At 38.3% G+C, this 17,288-nt stretch overlaps 1 protein-coding gene across 2 annotated transcripts in view; it reads right to left on the bottom strand.

Annotated features, from left to right (window-relative positions):
* The window catches only part of Dync2h1 (dynein cytoplasmic 2 heavy chain 1), a 273,560-nt gene that overhangs the window by 127,855 nt on the left and 128,417 nt on the right, over window positions 1–17,288 (bottom strand). The window contains exons 64-70 of one of the 2 annotated variants that reach the window (XM_008829984.3): window positions 15,180–15,200; window positions 13,629–13,727; window positions 10,863–10,986; window positions 4,867–5,030; window positions 2,965–3,084; window positions 2,319–2,453; window positions 713–856 (exon numbers count right to left, since the gene is read on the bottom strand). In XM_008829984.3, the coding sequence (XP_008828206.1) occupies window positions 713–856; window positions 2,319–2,453; window positions 2,965–3,084; window positions 4,867–5,030; window positions 10,863–10,986; window positions 13,629–13,727; window positions 15,180–15,200 (807 nt within the window). The remainder of the gene's footprint in view (window positions 1–712; window positions 857–2,318; window positions 2,454–2,964; window positions 3,085–4,866; window positions 5,031–10,862; window positions 10,987–13,628; window positions 13,728–15,179; window positions 15,201–17,288) is intronic. The other variant, XM_008829990.3, reaches the window with a different exon arrangement.

Here is a 17,288-nt window from a genome sequence, read left to right as displayed (position 1 = left end):
ATACTTACAAGTGACAATTTACAAGTGCTCAGTGATTTGTCAAAGCAATGAAATATTTGTAATTACCTCACAGGACAACGATGAAAAGAAAGAGAACTACTGCTCCAGCCTTATTCACTGGAATACATCATCTGGTGCCCCCAGGCATCACATAAGATGGCTGTCTGCTCTGTGCCGTGAGCTGGGCAACCCTGCTGGGGCAGTGCTATGGTCAAGGACCCACACCATCAAGCCCTCTCTCCCAAGGCACCAATGGGCAAATGAAGAGCATGTCCCTGCACCATCCCCTCAAGCTTAGCTGTGGAACAGAGAGAAGCCAGCTTGCTGTGTTCTGACCAAATTTCTCCATTAAGATAACACATGCCTCCCTCCACCAGAACACTTCGCATTTTCAGTCTGCCCAGGTGATGGGATTATGTAAGTAAATTTATCTTGACACCTTTATGAATTATTGGCTTTTGTTCAAGTGATCATATATTATTTATTAAACTATTCTTATAAATTATTCCCTCTCAAAGCTAACAGTTTGTCAAGACTATAAAATGAAATTAAGGAAATAGTTTCTTTTAAATATAATTTAAACATATTACTTGTGGTCCTCTGAATCATAATGTCAATAATAAACATTTGCTCAGGAAATTATCATTATAAATCAAACACGTAAGTAAAGTGATATATTAAATTCAGCTATGGAGTACCAGAACAAACTTACCTGTTTGTTCTGTAGAGCTCGCTGGAAAAGTCTCAGAAATGAAGCCAAGCTAAAGCGGTACATGTTATTGATCTTGGACAAGTCAGAGATGATGAAGTACATCTTGCTGGCACTCTCAGCCAGAGGGAGATAGGCATCCCGCTCCTGGGGATCATTAGTGGGGGGGACAGAGTACAGATTTAATACCAGTGCCACAGCCACCACAGACTACCCTACACACCAGTGCTGTACAATAACCCACAGATAATCTTACAGGTCTGTGTGGTAGCCAACTACAGACTATCCTACACACATCCAGCCCCAAATTTAGCTTTCTATATGAATACAAAAAATAAAAATAATAGTTAAAAGGAACAGCATCTTTATTTTTACATAGTTAAGTTTTGTAAGACAACCTTATGCCTTAGTCCATTTGGGCTACTATGAAAATATGTATTAAATGGGCTCCATTTCTCCCAGTTTTGGAGGTTCAGAAGTCCAACATGGCAGCAAACTTGGTGTCTAGTGAAGGTTCATTTCTTGGTTTCTAGAAACGGTTGATTCTTGCTGCCATTCAAAAATACCTGTGTCTGGGATCTGATTCCAGTTATTACAGAGAGGTAGTTAAGATGTTGCCCACACTGAATGATTAAATTCTACTGATCTGTCCACTCTGGTGAGTTCTACAGTTCTCTCTATAATAACTGGAATCAGATCCCAGATCTGATACCAGATATATTTTGTGCAAACAAATTCCCCCGGCTCTTCTTAATAAAGCATTCGAATTCCTCATAACTCAGGAGTTTCACTCTCATGACCCAATCACCTTGCAAAGTCACAGCATTGAGGCCAGCCTGTTCTATGTAATGAGTTACAGGTCAACTAAGGCTACAGGAAGATCCTGTCTCAAAAAACAAAACAAAAAAAACAACAATAAACAAAAAAGGAAAAAAAAAAGCTCCAAGAATAGTGTTATAATTCAGATATCTAGATTTGTGATAGCCCTTGAAAGTCTGTGTGTTAAGGGCATGGCTCTAGCCCATGGTACTGTGAGGTGGTGAAGGAACCTGTAAGACGTAATCCTCAGGTTAGGCCTTGGTTCCCTGAAGGAGTGCCTTCAAAAGGGACTATGAGGGTATGGTGTGTCATACATACAAGGTGAAGAGTCTCACCAAATCATCCTACCATGATGTGCTGCCACGTCATAGGCCCCAAAGCAATGAACAAACTAACCTTGAGCTGCAATACCCAAAACTGTGAGCCAAAAGGAACCTTTTAAAAAATATAGCTTATTTTGGGTATTTATTAAAGTAATAGAACACTGACTAACATAAATGGTAAAGATGTTCTCTCATATTCCTTTACAAAATATTCATCTTCAATTTCACTTTAAAACACATCTCTATCTTAAACAACAATGTGGCATATATTGAATTTATCGGGTGTGAGCAACATGTTAACTGCCTCTCTATAATAACTGGAATCAGATCCCAGGCACTGGAATTTTTGAATGGCTTCCATTTTTTACATAATCTTTCCTCTGAAGGCCTGACTATACATGTTCTATCAAATTAATGCACATGTATAAGAAAGCCAAACACAAATTCACAACAAAGGAAATAATTACCTGATCAAGGGAAATCTGGAGTTTGTGAGATTCTTTAAGAGAGTCTTGAATAAGGGCACTGCTTGCTTTGGTCTGATTCAAAGATTCAATCAAATCCTTATTTTCTAAAATATTGCCTTGGGATGTGGCAAGTGTCTGTAGGAGAAATTGAGAAAATAATTATAATACATATTTAAATTACCAATTAAAGGAAATCCATATTAATCATCACTAATTTGATGACATTTTAATTAATTTTAAAGGAATGTCAGCATTTCGGCCTCCCTGCACCAAGTGACTGCATTATTGTATGTATCAATATGTAGGCTTTACATCTGAATTACATTTATCAGTCTAATAAAAAGTCAATCAGTTTATCAGTTCAGTCATAACCTTTAATGCCTTGGGAAATTTGGAGTATATAATAAACAATGCAGAAAAAAGAAATGATTAATTCAGTATAATTTATCTTAAGTTTAACTCCTTAAGAGCTTTCTTCTAAAAGATAGCCCCCCTTGTTTTTATTTGAATTTTACTCTAAGATATGAACATGCCTTTGAAATAATCAAAAACATCCTAAAGGTACGACTGACTGTTAAAGGACACCTGTCATTTATACTTGAAGAAGAAAGCAGTGAGAAACACATCTGGAGTGGCCCAGTTTCACCTCTAAAAGCGACTCCTCAAGTTTGGCTAGTTGGATTTTCTTCTCTTCTTCCTGGTGTAATAGTTTTGTTTTCTGTTCTTCTAGATCAGGTTTTTCGTGTTGAATGGTTAAAGCCAAAAGCTTAAAAATTAAATAAATAAATAAATAAATAAATAAATAAATAAAGTAATTCTAGCAATGAGCTTTAAAAGAAAACAACTTCCCATGAGCTTGGAAATGAGCAACTATTAGAAGCATTATAATCGTTACATCATTTGATTCTTTTTAATTAAGCAGGAGACACATTAAGTTACATTAAATACATAAACACTATGGAACTAGTATTAGCTACTGATAAATATTTAATTAAAATGTAATACCATAAGGATCGGTGAGATGGCTCAGTGGCAAAGACACCTGCCACCAAGCCTGAGGACCGGAGTTCCACCCCTAGAGTGCACATGGTGGAAGGAAAGAACCAGTGCTGGCAAGTGGTCTCAGACCCCACCACGTCCTCCATGGCACAGACATGCCCATATACATGTGCACACACACACACACACACACACACACACACACACACACACACACACACACACACAGGTACAACCCCCAAAATAAATGTAAAAAAATTTAAATGTTACATTATTAAAACTACAATAAGATAACATTTTGTACCCACTAAAAAAACTTCAATTAAAAAGACAAATCATAAAGCAGATTTTGTTCAAAAATGCCACGAGTTGCTTGTTTGGCAGCACGTAATCTATAAAATTGGGGAAATGACATAATAATATCTGCTACTGTGCATGCTAACTTTAAATGTATATAAATTTAAAATTAAATGCAAATAAAAATAGTATCAGTAATTGTTTAAAGATAAATAGTAATGAGATTTGTTAGGAAAGTGAAATAGCATGGCCATGTTGGAAAAGTTTGTCCTTCAAATTGTTAAAGTTACAAGCAATTCCATTAGGAAACCACTAGACGACACACTTGGAACTGATATTACATAGTGTGTAGATTACATCCGACAAAGCTTTACTCTGTTATGCTATTACAACTGCTCTGACAAATCATCAACTTGGAACATAAACATAGGGAATGCAACTGGTATAAGATATACAATTCAAACTCATATATAAACACTGTCCCTCAGTTCTTGCTAAATAAAACCTGAATCACTCCCTCAGCAATTACTAGGGAGTGCTTTTAGATGAAAGAAGCTATTTTGTAAATTAATTCTGGCAATTTTAATTCTGGTAGTAGTTAAAGTTGGTTTGTTTTAAACTTTATTATTTTTATTTTATGTGTCTGAGTGTATTGCCTACATGTATGTGAGTGCACCTGTGTCTTGCAATGCTGCGGAGGTCAGAAGAGGGCTTCAGATTCCCCTGGAACTGGAGTTAAGGACAGTTCGTAGCCACCATGTGGGTGCTGGGAATCGAACCCGGGTCCTCTGCAAGAGCAGTCAGTGCTCTTAACCGCTGAGCCATCTCTCCAGCCCCAGCTGTTAAAGTTTTGATTCACAAGAATTATCAAGTCAAAAGATATCATTCATAAACAAATAAGCCTCATGGTAGAATAAGAGTATGTTGAAGCAATAGCTTAAAAATTACAACAAAGTAAAAATTACTCAAGTCTACAGGCTGTCACAGAGAGCCAAGGAGGCAAATATGTACTTTGTTAAATGGGTGAAAAAAAATGGTAATTCTCAAAGTCAACAAACATTTCTCGAGACAGGAAAAAACTAAAAATAGGTAAAGTATCGAAATAAAAAGTTCATTTCTAAATTCACACACGTATATTTCCAAAATCACACATTCAAACACTAATCGGTTTAAAAGAAAATATTTATGCCAAAATGCTTTGTATTTAAAACTGTAACAGACTATAAGGCAAGTGAAGGCTGTCTTGACACACCTGCCCTCGTAGTCCACTTCTTGTTGTGGTAAAGTTCACCTCGGTCACGATGGATGCTGCATCAGGTGGAATGAAGGGATTTGGGTTTCTTGTTGATAAAAAAAGACGGAAATCTTCATTGTAGTCAATAATTTTATCACCTATTTGTACCACGTAACGTGGTCCTATTAAAAAGGATATACACCCAATTAGTAAAAATTCTATTTTGCTACATAAGTTTAAAAAAATATACATTTTCAAGCCTTTTACATGTAGGTTTTTTTTTTTGTAATATGACAGTGAATTTTCTTTAATCGTGAAAAATCCATTAACTACAAAAGCTACCTTTTACTAAAAGTAATCACTGTCTTCACAATCATTTAACCACACATCCAATATGTGCTGCCTATCTCTGGCGCCCTCATGATCCCCTTGCGTTCTTGCAGCTGGCAGCAGGCACTTAGCTGGTTCTGACTCCAGAGATACAGGTTTTTTAACACAGTCCAAAAGAACATCAAAAGCTGGACTACGCAAGAAACTATGAAATGTGCCCTTATGAAGTGGTTACATAAGGTCAAACAACATTAAGATGATCCTGAAGTACATCTACTTACACTCTGAGTATGATTTTAATTAACTACATGTTTCATGTTCCAAAGTTTTCTAAAATAGTTGATTATAGATATCAAATGTACACTCTCCATCATGTATTATTCTCTATTTCTAAACCTATCAGTTAAAAAGTATTTATTACACCAATGTTTACGATATAATACCTAATATAAAAGCCTAGGACTATAAGACATCTGTCTCCTGATTGGCTGGTTCGTCCAATGGGCGGGGCCTCACACGGAGCAGGAACTAGGAAAGGAAGCCAGGGGCCATCTTGGGATGGAAGCCTGGAGCCACCAGTAGAGTGTGTGATGTAGGAAACAACTCGCAGCTAGCACAGCAACTCAAAGAATGAGCTGACTCCTATGGACCCGGGGCAAGACTGCTGGCCCTGGAGACGGGAGCAAATGCAACTATGGGCATGGCGCAGTCTGATAAGGTGGGCTCTGAGTCCTGGCAGCCCAGGACTAGGCACTGGGTACTCATTCCTTTGTAAGTTAATAAATACACATAAAATATATGCTTTGTCTGATCCCACAGGAGACCCAGAGAGAATTCGGGCCACAACATCTATTATATACAAAATGAAATGATGGCATACGGATTGGGAAGCATATTTGCAAATCATTTATTGAATAAAGGCCACATCCAAAATGTATATAGAATTCTTATTAATCAGTATCAGGACAGCTCATAACAATTAAAAATAGATTAAGACCTGGATAGACATTTCTCCAAAGAAGACATTAAAATGTCCAACAAACGCATGAAATACGTTCAGCATCACTAATCTTTAGGGAATGAAATGAAAACTGCAATCGCTTCATACTTGTGATGATGGTTATTACCAAAAAGACAATGTACCAAATGTTGATGAGTATACAGAGAAAATAGCCAACTAACTAAATGAAGACTGATATCCCATTATTGAAAACATGAAGTTCTTACAGGAATTAAAACTAGAACTCTCCTATGACTAGAAATCTATCTTCTAGAAACATGCCCCCACAAATAAAATCACCATGTTATGGTTTGACTCTGAAATGTCTACTAAAGGCTCACATGTTTAAAGGTTGGTTATCAGCTGCTGGGATTTAGGGAACTGATGCAATCACAAGGAACACTGGCTGTTCTTGCAGAAGCCCTGGGTTCGATTCCCAGCACCCACATGGCAGCTAACAACTGTCAGTAACTCCAGTTCCAGGGGATCTGACAGACTCTTCTGTCCTCCGTGGGCATTGCACGACACAGGTACACTTACCTACATGTAGGCAATACACACATACACATAAAAATAATAAATAAAAAATTTCTTTAAGGTTCTGATCTAGTCAGTAGATTCATGTGTGGATGCACTCATGGTTTGATAGCTTGTGGATGCAGAAATTAAAGGGCTGAGGAAGTAGGTCACTGGTGAAACACTCTGATGGGTGCGTTTTACCTGGACGTCACACTATGTACGCACGCACACACCCTGTTTCACGCTTTTTTTCCTGTTTCAGGATAAAGAAGGCAGCTTTCCTTCACCAGGCCTCTGCTCCATAATGCTATTTTTTTCACAAACTTAAAAAAATTGAGCCAAGCAGTCTTAAACTAAAACCTCTGACACTGTGAACCAAATAAAACTTGTTTAAATTTATCATCTCAGGCATTTTGTCCAGTAACAAAAAGCTGATGCACAAACCCCATCTCTTAGGTTTTCTGCACCCTAAGTTCATTCACTATGGCTAAGATACTGAAACATCTAAGAGTCCATCAACAGAAAAATATAAAGAAAACATAGTATATAAACATATGATGAAGTATTATTGGGTCACCATGAAATTCTACCATTTGCAAAAACATGAATGAGCCTAGAGGGTAATATGTATAGTAAATTTACATATTTATTTAAAATATATAAATAAAGTAAAATAAGCTGGACAAAACATGAAAATTATTGCATCATCTCATCTCCAGTAAGATAAATAAATCTAGAAAGTTAATGCAGAATACGAGTCATGTAATTAATCAGACTGTGTCATATTTTGATTTTTTAATAGTTTAGCTGTTCTTGACACATGAACTAGGGGTTGACTATATATAAGGATAGATAGGCTAACCTGCTTCATTATAGCAACCTTTTGACTACCTATATCTTAGAATATCAAACATATTAACCATATTTAAATACACACAATAAAACTTACTTTAAAAATGAGCAGAAAAGTAGATGCTATGTTATCAGTGGTGTGCTGGTCAATCTTAGCTGTTGACTTGATTGAGTGAGAGACTCAGAAAGAGTGAACCTCTGTATCTATGATGGGATTTCCAGGAATGACCAGATCATGAGGGTTCTGATGTAATCAATGGAGTATCCAAAGATGGATTAAAACTCCAAAGATGGATTAAAACTGTGAGCAGACAATTGGGAGGTGGTGAAACTACAAAGTGGGACCTCAGTGGAGGACACAGGTTCATGTGACTCTGACACCGAAATGTCTCTTGAGAATTAGGGGTACAGAACAAATAGTTGTTTGGTTTTTTTTTAATTTTATGTGTATGAGTGTCTTGCCTGCATGTGTATAAGTGCACCCTTGTCATGCAATGCCTGTGGAGTCAGAAGAGGGTGTTGGATTTCCCTGGAACTGGAGTTATGGACAGTTGTTAGCCACCATCTGGGTGCTTGAAATTGAACTTAGGTCCTCTGCAAGAGCAGCTAGTACTCTTTACCACTGAATCACCTCTCCAACCCCAAGAATGAAGAGTATTAAAGTCAGATGGCCACAAAGGTCCATTCCTATCCGTTTTCAGAGAGCACAGACAGAAATTGGCTCAATGACCCAAGTTTGTTACAACAGACAAGTGGACCAGAGAGAGCTCTACTGGAATGTCTTTTTAACAAGGTCACGTTCCTGAGCAGAAAGCATTTGCTGTTGCACAATAGCCTAGATATACTCTGCCCTTCATCCCCAAAGATGCATTGAAAGGACAGAACTATTTTCATAACGTATCATCCACTGCTAGATCAAGCATACCTACTTACAAAATAACAGAAGATCTAAGAATAGCTCGTGCTCTAATATTTCTCTGCTTTTCCCCAATAGCCTCAATTTTCCATTTAAATGTTCTAGTGTTATGATGTGTGTGGTATGCGTCTGTGTACATATACATGTGTGCAAAATATGTGAATATACTTTTTGCAAACATATCTTAAAGTTTCAGAGCATCACATTCCAACTTTAGAAATATGTATTAGGAAACAGACTCAGTCAGTAAAGTGTTTACCAGGTAGGCATGTGTAAGACTCTCCATCAGCCACATAATAAGCCAGGCACATGCCTGTAATCCCAGCACTGGGAAGCAAGATAGGCAGAGGAGGCAGACCCCTGGAGCTGCTCTGAAAGAATGAGCTCTGGGTGCAGAAAGAGACCAAGTCTTAAAAAAGCAAAGTGAAATATAATTATTCTGCTAAATAGATATAGTATTAAACTGATTTCTAATGACTTACTGTTATACCTATAGGAACTCTCAGAAAAGAAGGTTTCTAATGCAGCAGACAGTGAACAACACAGAGAAATGCAACTGGCCAACATGTTGAGAATAAGAGGCTGCAGACTGCTTATCCATGAATAGAACATTCTGCCTCCCAAGGCTTCAGAGATCATTGTAGAAGAGAGGGTGGAAAGATAGTAAGAGTCAGACAGAAGAGGTAGATGAACACAGAAAACAGTTTTCCAGATTGCTTGGCAGTTACTCATATGAACTCACAGCAATGGTTACAGCATAAACAGGTACCATGTAAGCTCAACCACACAAAATCCCAGCACAGACATAGGGAAATAGGGAAGAAAGCCCAACCCAACCTGAGAAACTGCTGGCAGCTGATGGAGTAGGGAGGGGAGAGTCAACCTCTTTTAAGGGTGAGGCTCTTGGTAAGCTGTCCAGACTCCACTGAAGGAACCCACACAGAAGGGCATTTGCTGACACAAAGCTGACTCTAAAGGCCTTAATATATATTAGGTGCAGGCAATTTGGTGAGGAATTAATAAAGGAGGTACAGATGGGAGAGGGACTCCAAATACAGTCAAAATATAGTGTATGAAATTTGCAAAAATTCAATCTGAAAAGAAAAAGGAAAACAAACTGGAGATTGAGGATGACACCCGATGTTGATTTTTGGCCTATACATGAACCTGCATGCATACATGCACAGAGATGCACACTCACACACCATACATAGGTGCACATGCATACATACATACACAGAGGGAAATATCTGACTTGGGTGCCTATGAGGAAGCAGTGTCTCCCCATTCTTGAGATGCTATCTTTAGGGTGGCCTGCTTGCCAAACTGGCCCATAACCAGTATCTGGGATGTGCCTTTTATAGAAGTCATGTGCAAAACTGATAGAGCTGCCAAATGCTTAACTTGCTTACAGTATCGTGTGTATATTAACCCTGCATCCCATTATGGAATTTTTCTATAAGTTAGGAAGATAGTAAAAGCTCTCCTAAGTCTCTAATGAGCTTCCCTGACAGACATTTCTTTTTAATTTTTTAATTTTATGTGTATGAGTATATTGCCTGCCTGCATGTGTAAGTGCACTAGTGTCATGCAAAGCCCAGAGAAATCCAAAGAGAGCATCGTCGATCCCCTGAAACTGGAATTGTGGACAGTTATTAGCTGCCATGTGGTGCTGGGAATCGAACCTGGGTCTTCTGCAAGATGAGTCTGCATTTTTAACTGCTGAGCCTTCTCTCCAGCCCCAGTGCGCCCGACAGACATTTCACATGCCATCACCATGTGAGGGTAACAGATAAGCACTCTGCACTGTGTGCTTTGCCACTGCTTGTTTGCTGTCAGTGCTCGGTCCCTGGAGAACTGAGCAGTCTTAACATCTCTAACGAAGAAAACTCTTAAGTTTATGCATGGTTTACTTTCTTTGCAAACTTTTTTTGGTTATTTTATAATTGAATTTTTGTGTATTTCATACAAAATATCTTAATCATCTTTACAGCCCCTCCTCCCGTCAACACCCTCCTGTAGCCCTCCCCACTGAATTTCATGCATTCTGTCATATAAGTCAGTTAGTGCACCCAGAGGTCCCTCAGTTCAAGTTCCTCCATTGGGGTCTAATCAGCCTATCTAGAATCTCCTTTAAAGATCGGCTCTTCCTCACTCAGCAGTAATCAGCTGCCAATAGTTCTTTAGCTAAGGTTGGGTCTACTGCCCATTTCCCCAGTTCTATCCTGGGTTTTTGTCTGAGTTTGCATGGGTCTTGTGCATGCTGACACTGTTGCTGCAGGTTCATGTTAGTAAGGTCCCAGAACCTGTAAGACCCTATTTCCATATGCCATGCACCTCTTCCCTTGGCTCTTTGAAAACTGTTTAATAGGTACTTTCTAGAAAAGCAAGTATTACCTTGAGCTACCAGGTCTCGTCTCAGTAGTGGATAAAGCACAGGCTCTACACCATCCATCTCTTGTATGATGAGTGTTTTCCCAAAACGCACTGCCAACTCCAGAGCTGTGATGAAGTTACTATCCTGAGAATAAAAGAGTGCACATCAGTTCCTCATCTCAGCGCTCACGAAGGTCCCTATAGAGATAATGAAGGAACTACAGAAACAATGTTATAAGTTTAATATGTAGAGTAGCAACTCAAATCACTCATCATGGCTTTCCAATTATAAAATACTTAGTAATAAATTATCTTAGTTGAATAAATTGTTAAAATATTCGTAATTTGAACACACTTATGAGAAAAATAAGGATTTTTAAACATTTTATTGTGATTTAAAATTCCAATAACATAAGCTCTGCCATCTTCACTCAGGAGTAAGTGTCCAATGCATACTGTTAAGCAAAGACAACTTGGACAGCAAATCTCCAGATCTTCTTCATCTTGCAGACCAGGCACTCTCTCCTTTGAACAGCGAGTCTTCGTCCCCACCATACTACAAAAGTTGTCCTTTAAGTTTCTACTATAATTACACACTGTTGCAAAAACAAGTTTCCAAGCTCTACCTACGGTAAATGATGGGTATTAGTAAGGACTAGTCTGCTGTGGTCCAAATGGAAAAAGGCAAGATCACCAAGTCCTGTACAGTTTTTGTTAGTGTGAAAGGGTTAATAGTTGTGAAAAGAATATTAGTTAAAATTCTGTAATCGAGAATTTTTAGGCTTTTTATCTAATGAAAGAGTGGTTTTAAGCATCCCAGGTCTCCAAGTGAGACGAATACAAATGGAGTATTTCATAAATGAAGCTAAAATAGAATTACATGCTGCACAACAGCAATTCATTCAACAAGAGACATACAGCGGTGACCCCAGATCATCATGGAACTAAAAATCCCCACTGACCAGTGACACCATGGGTATCATAGCATCTATCACTCACACGTGTTGTGGTGACACTGGGGCAAACAAGCCTACCCAACCATCAGCTGCCCACAAACACAGCACACAGGCCAAGATGCCTGAGTGCACTTCTGATTTAGAGATTTATTGCTGCATTACCATTATTTTTAGAATGTATTCCTTCTACTTATTTAACAAAGTGAACTGTAAAGTAGCTTTCATGGGTCCTTCAGGAAGTGTTCCAGAAGGCATTGTTGTCATCAAAGATGAGAGGGACCTGTGGGTTATCAGCCCTGAAGATCTTAGTAGGATGATCCTGACCTTTTCCATGCCTGGGCTAAGATGTGTGCCTGTGTCTTAGCCTTTAACAACAGATGTTCATGAGGTATTCTGTTTTACATTGATTTATTTACATATTGTGGTGATGAGAGGACAACTTGTAGGATTCAGTTCTTTCCTCTAACATGTGGGTCTCAGGGATGGAACCCAGGTTTTCAGTCTTAGAGGCTGGTGTCTTACCCACTCAGCCATCTCACCAGCTCCTACAAGGTGATTTTTCAAGTTCAGAAAGCTATGAGGAAAGAAAATGCTTTGTACAGCTGTACAAAGTTTTTGCATTTTAAGTAAAATATTACAGCAAAAGAATCAGAAAGTTAAAAAACTTAAGAGCTTAGAAGGTAAAACGTTATAGTAAGGTAAGATTAATTTATGAATTTACTGCACAGTGTTTATTAATTTCCAGTTCTGTCTGAAAATGTCCTGGACTGTCACACCCAAGCACTCTCTCATGGCTTTGCCCAGAGCACCTTCGATGCCTGCCGGTTCTACTCACAGGGCCAAGATACATCAACGTTTGGTATTTATGTTTAATCATTTTGGTTTCTTATGTAACTTTTCTATGTTTTGATGGTTTAAATACACATTGTACACAAGTGTGTTATCACTGCCCATAGCGTTCAGTGTAGTAACAGGCTGCAGAGCCACTGCAGACTGAGAGCAGCAGGCTGCACACACAGCCACTATACGCAGGCTACACCAGCAGGGTTTGCGTAAGTACTTGGATGCTCATGCAACAAAACTACCCAGAACAACTTCTCACGACATATCCCACTTCTTCTATAGCACATGGCTATATGTTATGCATTATCTAATTTTCAATTATTCTTACCACAAACAAATGAGAAACCTCTACAAAGAAAGTAAATTTTAAAGGTAAAATTCTCAAATACCTATAAAATTAATCAAGTGTTAATTTTTTTACCAAGAAAAAAAAAAAAAACTTCCTCAAATTTGATCTAAAAAATAGTATTTCCTCAATAAGATAAATTTGACAGTGCAGTCTGTACCAAATGCAGTATTAATTACATTTCACTGTCTAAAATGTCAAGTCTTTGGACACATTAAAACTGCTTATAGTTGCTATAGGGACAGGAAATACTGAGAGATGTTTCATAGAAAATGTAAATAGCTGTAAGACCAGGAGCTGCTCTTCTCCTGGAGGCCAGCTGCCTTCCTTCCACAGCAGCTGCATCTGCCATCCATATCATAGTGTTCATGTTGGTCTCTAACCTCTTCTTCCTAGAGAAGGAGCATGACCACTCACCGCTTACACAAAGGGCTTACATGAAGACACCCAGCACTAAATAAATGCTCTGGCCCCCTTTTAGAAACCACAAAAAGGTAATCAGAATTACCTTTCCTCCCTCAGATCCCACAGCAGGACAGCCACAGGGAGCTCACTTTTCCCGTGCTTCTGATTACAGGCCCAGACCTGTTTTCAGGATGGCCCGCCACCTACATTGGGATCCACATGAGGGCTAAAGTGTACCTGTTGATTTATGACTTCCAAACGCGAGTCCTTCAGATGCGTCTTTAACCATTTTGTTGCTTGGGAAGATGGATCTATAAGGAATGGGCACACTCGGCTCTAGTTAGGGGAAAAAAAGTAATCCTTTAAAAATAAAGGCAATTGTCATTTAAATAAAAACAAATTCTCAAAAATTGTGAATCAATTACAAAATTAGATTTTGTGTCTCTGCAGAACATAAATATATTAACCACAGAAGGGCACAATGGTGCAGTTTCTATCCCGACCACAACTCACATTGATAAATGACTAGAAACTAAAACTAGATAATCAAATTTAACCACAGTAACATGAACAGACCTATTTGCTATATAACACACAGAAAAAAATGTAGACCACTGGCCTCTACTATTTGCACTATTCTTTTGAGATTTTTAAAGAACAACGTCAAGTAATTTCTGAACTTGACGTAGTTTTTGGTTGAATAACCCATAAAAACCTTATAAAAGATGAATGAGATAGTCATTAAAATACTGAAATAGCCAGACGTGGTGGTGCACGCCTTTAATCCCAGCACTCGGGAGGCAGGGGCAGGCTGATCTCTGTGAGTTCAAGGTGAGCCTGGTCTACATAGTGATTTCCAGGACAGCTGGGGCTACAGGGAGACCCTGTCTCAAAAAGATCTATCTATCTATCTATCTATCTATCTATCTATCTATCTATATACATATACACACATATATATATATGATACTGAAACAATTATCAATATAATAAGGTCCGTTTTGAGAGATTAGTTTCTTTTAAATGGAGACATATATACTGTTACAAAAAGGAATGTCTTCAATAGGCTGTCAATTAAGATTTAAGGAACTGCAAACTGGATTTATAATTGAATGTCTTTCACTAATAAAGTAGTAGTAGACGAGGCCAACTGCACACATAAAAATATGTATCACTTAAATGCAAAATTTTGAATTTCCCCAGCAACCATCACTATCTAGAGTAAGCCTAAACAGTAAGCCAATTTATCTTAAATTTTCACATGATTGAAAATCATAACCTAATTCTGTATATAGTGATAAGAGAACATCAAAGTGTGAAAAGCAAACGTAGAACAGGTCTGTGTCTAAAAAGAACACACAGGTTACCTGGGTGAGGGATCAGGAGGAAAGGGCATGGAGGGCACTATCCCCTAGTAGGAAACAGCCTTTCATCACCAACGAGGTTTAGAATGGCTACATCCTGGAAACACTGAAGAAACCTTAGAACAGCTTCATCATAGCTTTAGGGTAAAAAACTCATTCTTCCTCCCAGACCTCTCCTACCACACTTGCCTTGTGGAACACTACTGTATGCCCCCAGCACCCATTTCTAGAGGGTTCATTTACTGCTCTATCATACAAATGTACTATTCCTAGCAAAATGACTTGGTTAGCAAATAGCCTCTGTAATGTTACTATGAGTTTCAAGATCTAATTTTCTGCTAATTTAATAGAAAACATTTCATAGTTTTAGTAGATTTTGTCAAACTCTGAAAGTAATTACTTGAAAAATTGAAGGAGTTCTTACCCATGACTTCAAACCAATGATCTGAAGCAGTTAAAAAAATAAAAAAAGAATACTTTTAAAACTCTTATTTCTAGCAAAGAAAATATGCTTAACAAACTTAGAGTACTGACGAGCTCATTTTTTCATCTCATTTATACTTCTCCAGAAAGATTTTTGAAAAAATTTCTAAGGTACATTTTATCTCAGTGCTCTATGATAAAATGTAGTTAAAATTTACATTTAACATTAAGATTAGAAAGTGATAAGCTTCATTCACACATCCATCAGCCTACCATGGTAACAACTATAGACATACAGTGCAAAGAGGGTGGCTGAGAAAGACTTTCTTCCTTCAGTGACTTCATATCCAATTAAGGAGCAAAAAATGACAATTCCATGATCAGCAAGTAACTAAGACACACAAAGGGGAAGGTAGGTGGGCCACAGGGAAAGTCAAGTCAGACAAAGCCAAGAAAGATTAGCCAGGCAAAGGACTCAGCAAGACGGAAAAGGTGATTAAAAATGAACTTGGAGTAACTGGAAAACCTCTGTACTCTAGCATAGCTTGGGCAAAGAGAAAGCCTACAAAGCAGACGTGATCAGCACTATGCCCAATCAGGAAGAACATTTTGTGCGATGTCTAAGGACAATGAAAATTTCAAATTGCAAGCAATGGAAAGTCACTGGCATAAACTATGAAAGAGAATATGAGAAACATTTGGGGAATATCACTCCAAGGAATACCTGCGGGGAGGGGGGCAGGGTGCTGGCATAGCACATTACTTCAGGTGCAAAATGACAGTGTCATAAATGAAGTCACTACATGTGTAGGTGACAATTCTTATCTGAGAAATACATTTAATAAGAAGAGATGCATAATTAACTGAAAAATAGTGAGAATAAGTCATGGGCTTGTAGCTTGCATCACTGGGAAAAGATTATTGAAGGGACTGTGAAATAACGTTCCTATGGCTTTAAAAATATGCTTGGTAAGTTTAGCTGAACCTTGAGATGTATGCCTCAAAAGCCTTGTCTCATGAGAAAGCTTCTGCAAGGACACTTGCTGGGGAGTTATCTGCAGAAGGCTGGTACTCCCCTAGTTTTTCAGGAGACACTTGGATCTCTCAAGGCATACTATGGTGGTACTCTTACCTTGCTCATGTTTACTGAACTACTATATTCTAGTCTCTTCATTGTTAGTCAATGTGCTATAAATATCCTGCTGTAGCTCTAATGAACATGTGTATATAAGCAGAGCTGCCTGTGCTTTTGGCACTCATGTGTGGATAAAGAAATAAGAGTAAAGAAAAAACTGCAGGATCCCCTGGTCTTTTTTCAGTCCCATGATAATCCATTCCGGTCCTGTGGCTGTCCCTGGTGGCTACGGATTATGTTACTTCTCACAAAGGAAGATAAGAAAAGCACATCGTGGGGACTGGGAGAAAAGGATTTTACAGTGTAGCAGAGCCACCTTGACTGCCCTATGTGTCCCACTAAATATATTTTTGATAGGGTTAGTGGTCAGCCAGTACTGTACTGAAATGCTAAGTAGGTGACCCTTGCTAACTTATCTGAATCCTTTTAGAAGACTGAAAGGCCAGGAAGTAGGTAGGAGAGGTAGTGATCCATCTTTAATCTGGAAACCAACCATGAAATTGGTAAGCCACAAGTCACTAACAGTCATTGTTAATGCAAGGAAGAGAAAAGATATCTGAAATAAATCTATTCATTCCTTAAGACAGAGAGAGGGAGGCAGGTATGGTGGCACAAGCTGACAATACCAGCACTTGGGAAATGGAACCAGAAGGATCAGATGTTCAAGGCCAACCTAGGCAGCATGAGACTCAGATAGTAGATCCTCAGAGAATTTCACATACTTCACTTAGTATGGTCAAGCAGAGATGCTATTAAACACATGCTACCGAATCACACATTTAACTACAACATATTTTAAATCTTACGCACCTTACACTTGAGATAGAATGTTGACCATAATGGCAAATTCATTCTGAGATGGAGAAATGGATAGATGGATGGATGGATAGATAGATAATAGATAGATGATGATTATAGATAGATAGATAGATAGATAGATAGATAGATAGATAGATAGATAGATAGATAGATAGA

Source organism: Nannospalax galili, unplaced genomic scaffold (assembly GCF_000622305.1).
Source record: "Nannospalax galili isolate Female #2095 unplaced genomic scaffold, S.galili_v1.0 scaffold1750, whole genome shotgun sequence".
Lineage (NCBI taxonomy): Eukaryota > Metazoa > Chordata > Mammalia > Rodentia > Spalacidae > Nannospalax > Nannospalax galili.
This window is presented reverse-complemented; position numbering and strand designations above follow the sequence as displayed.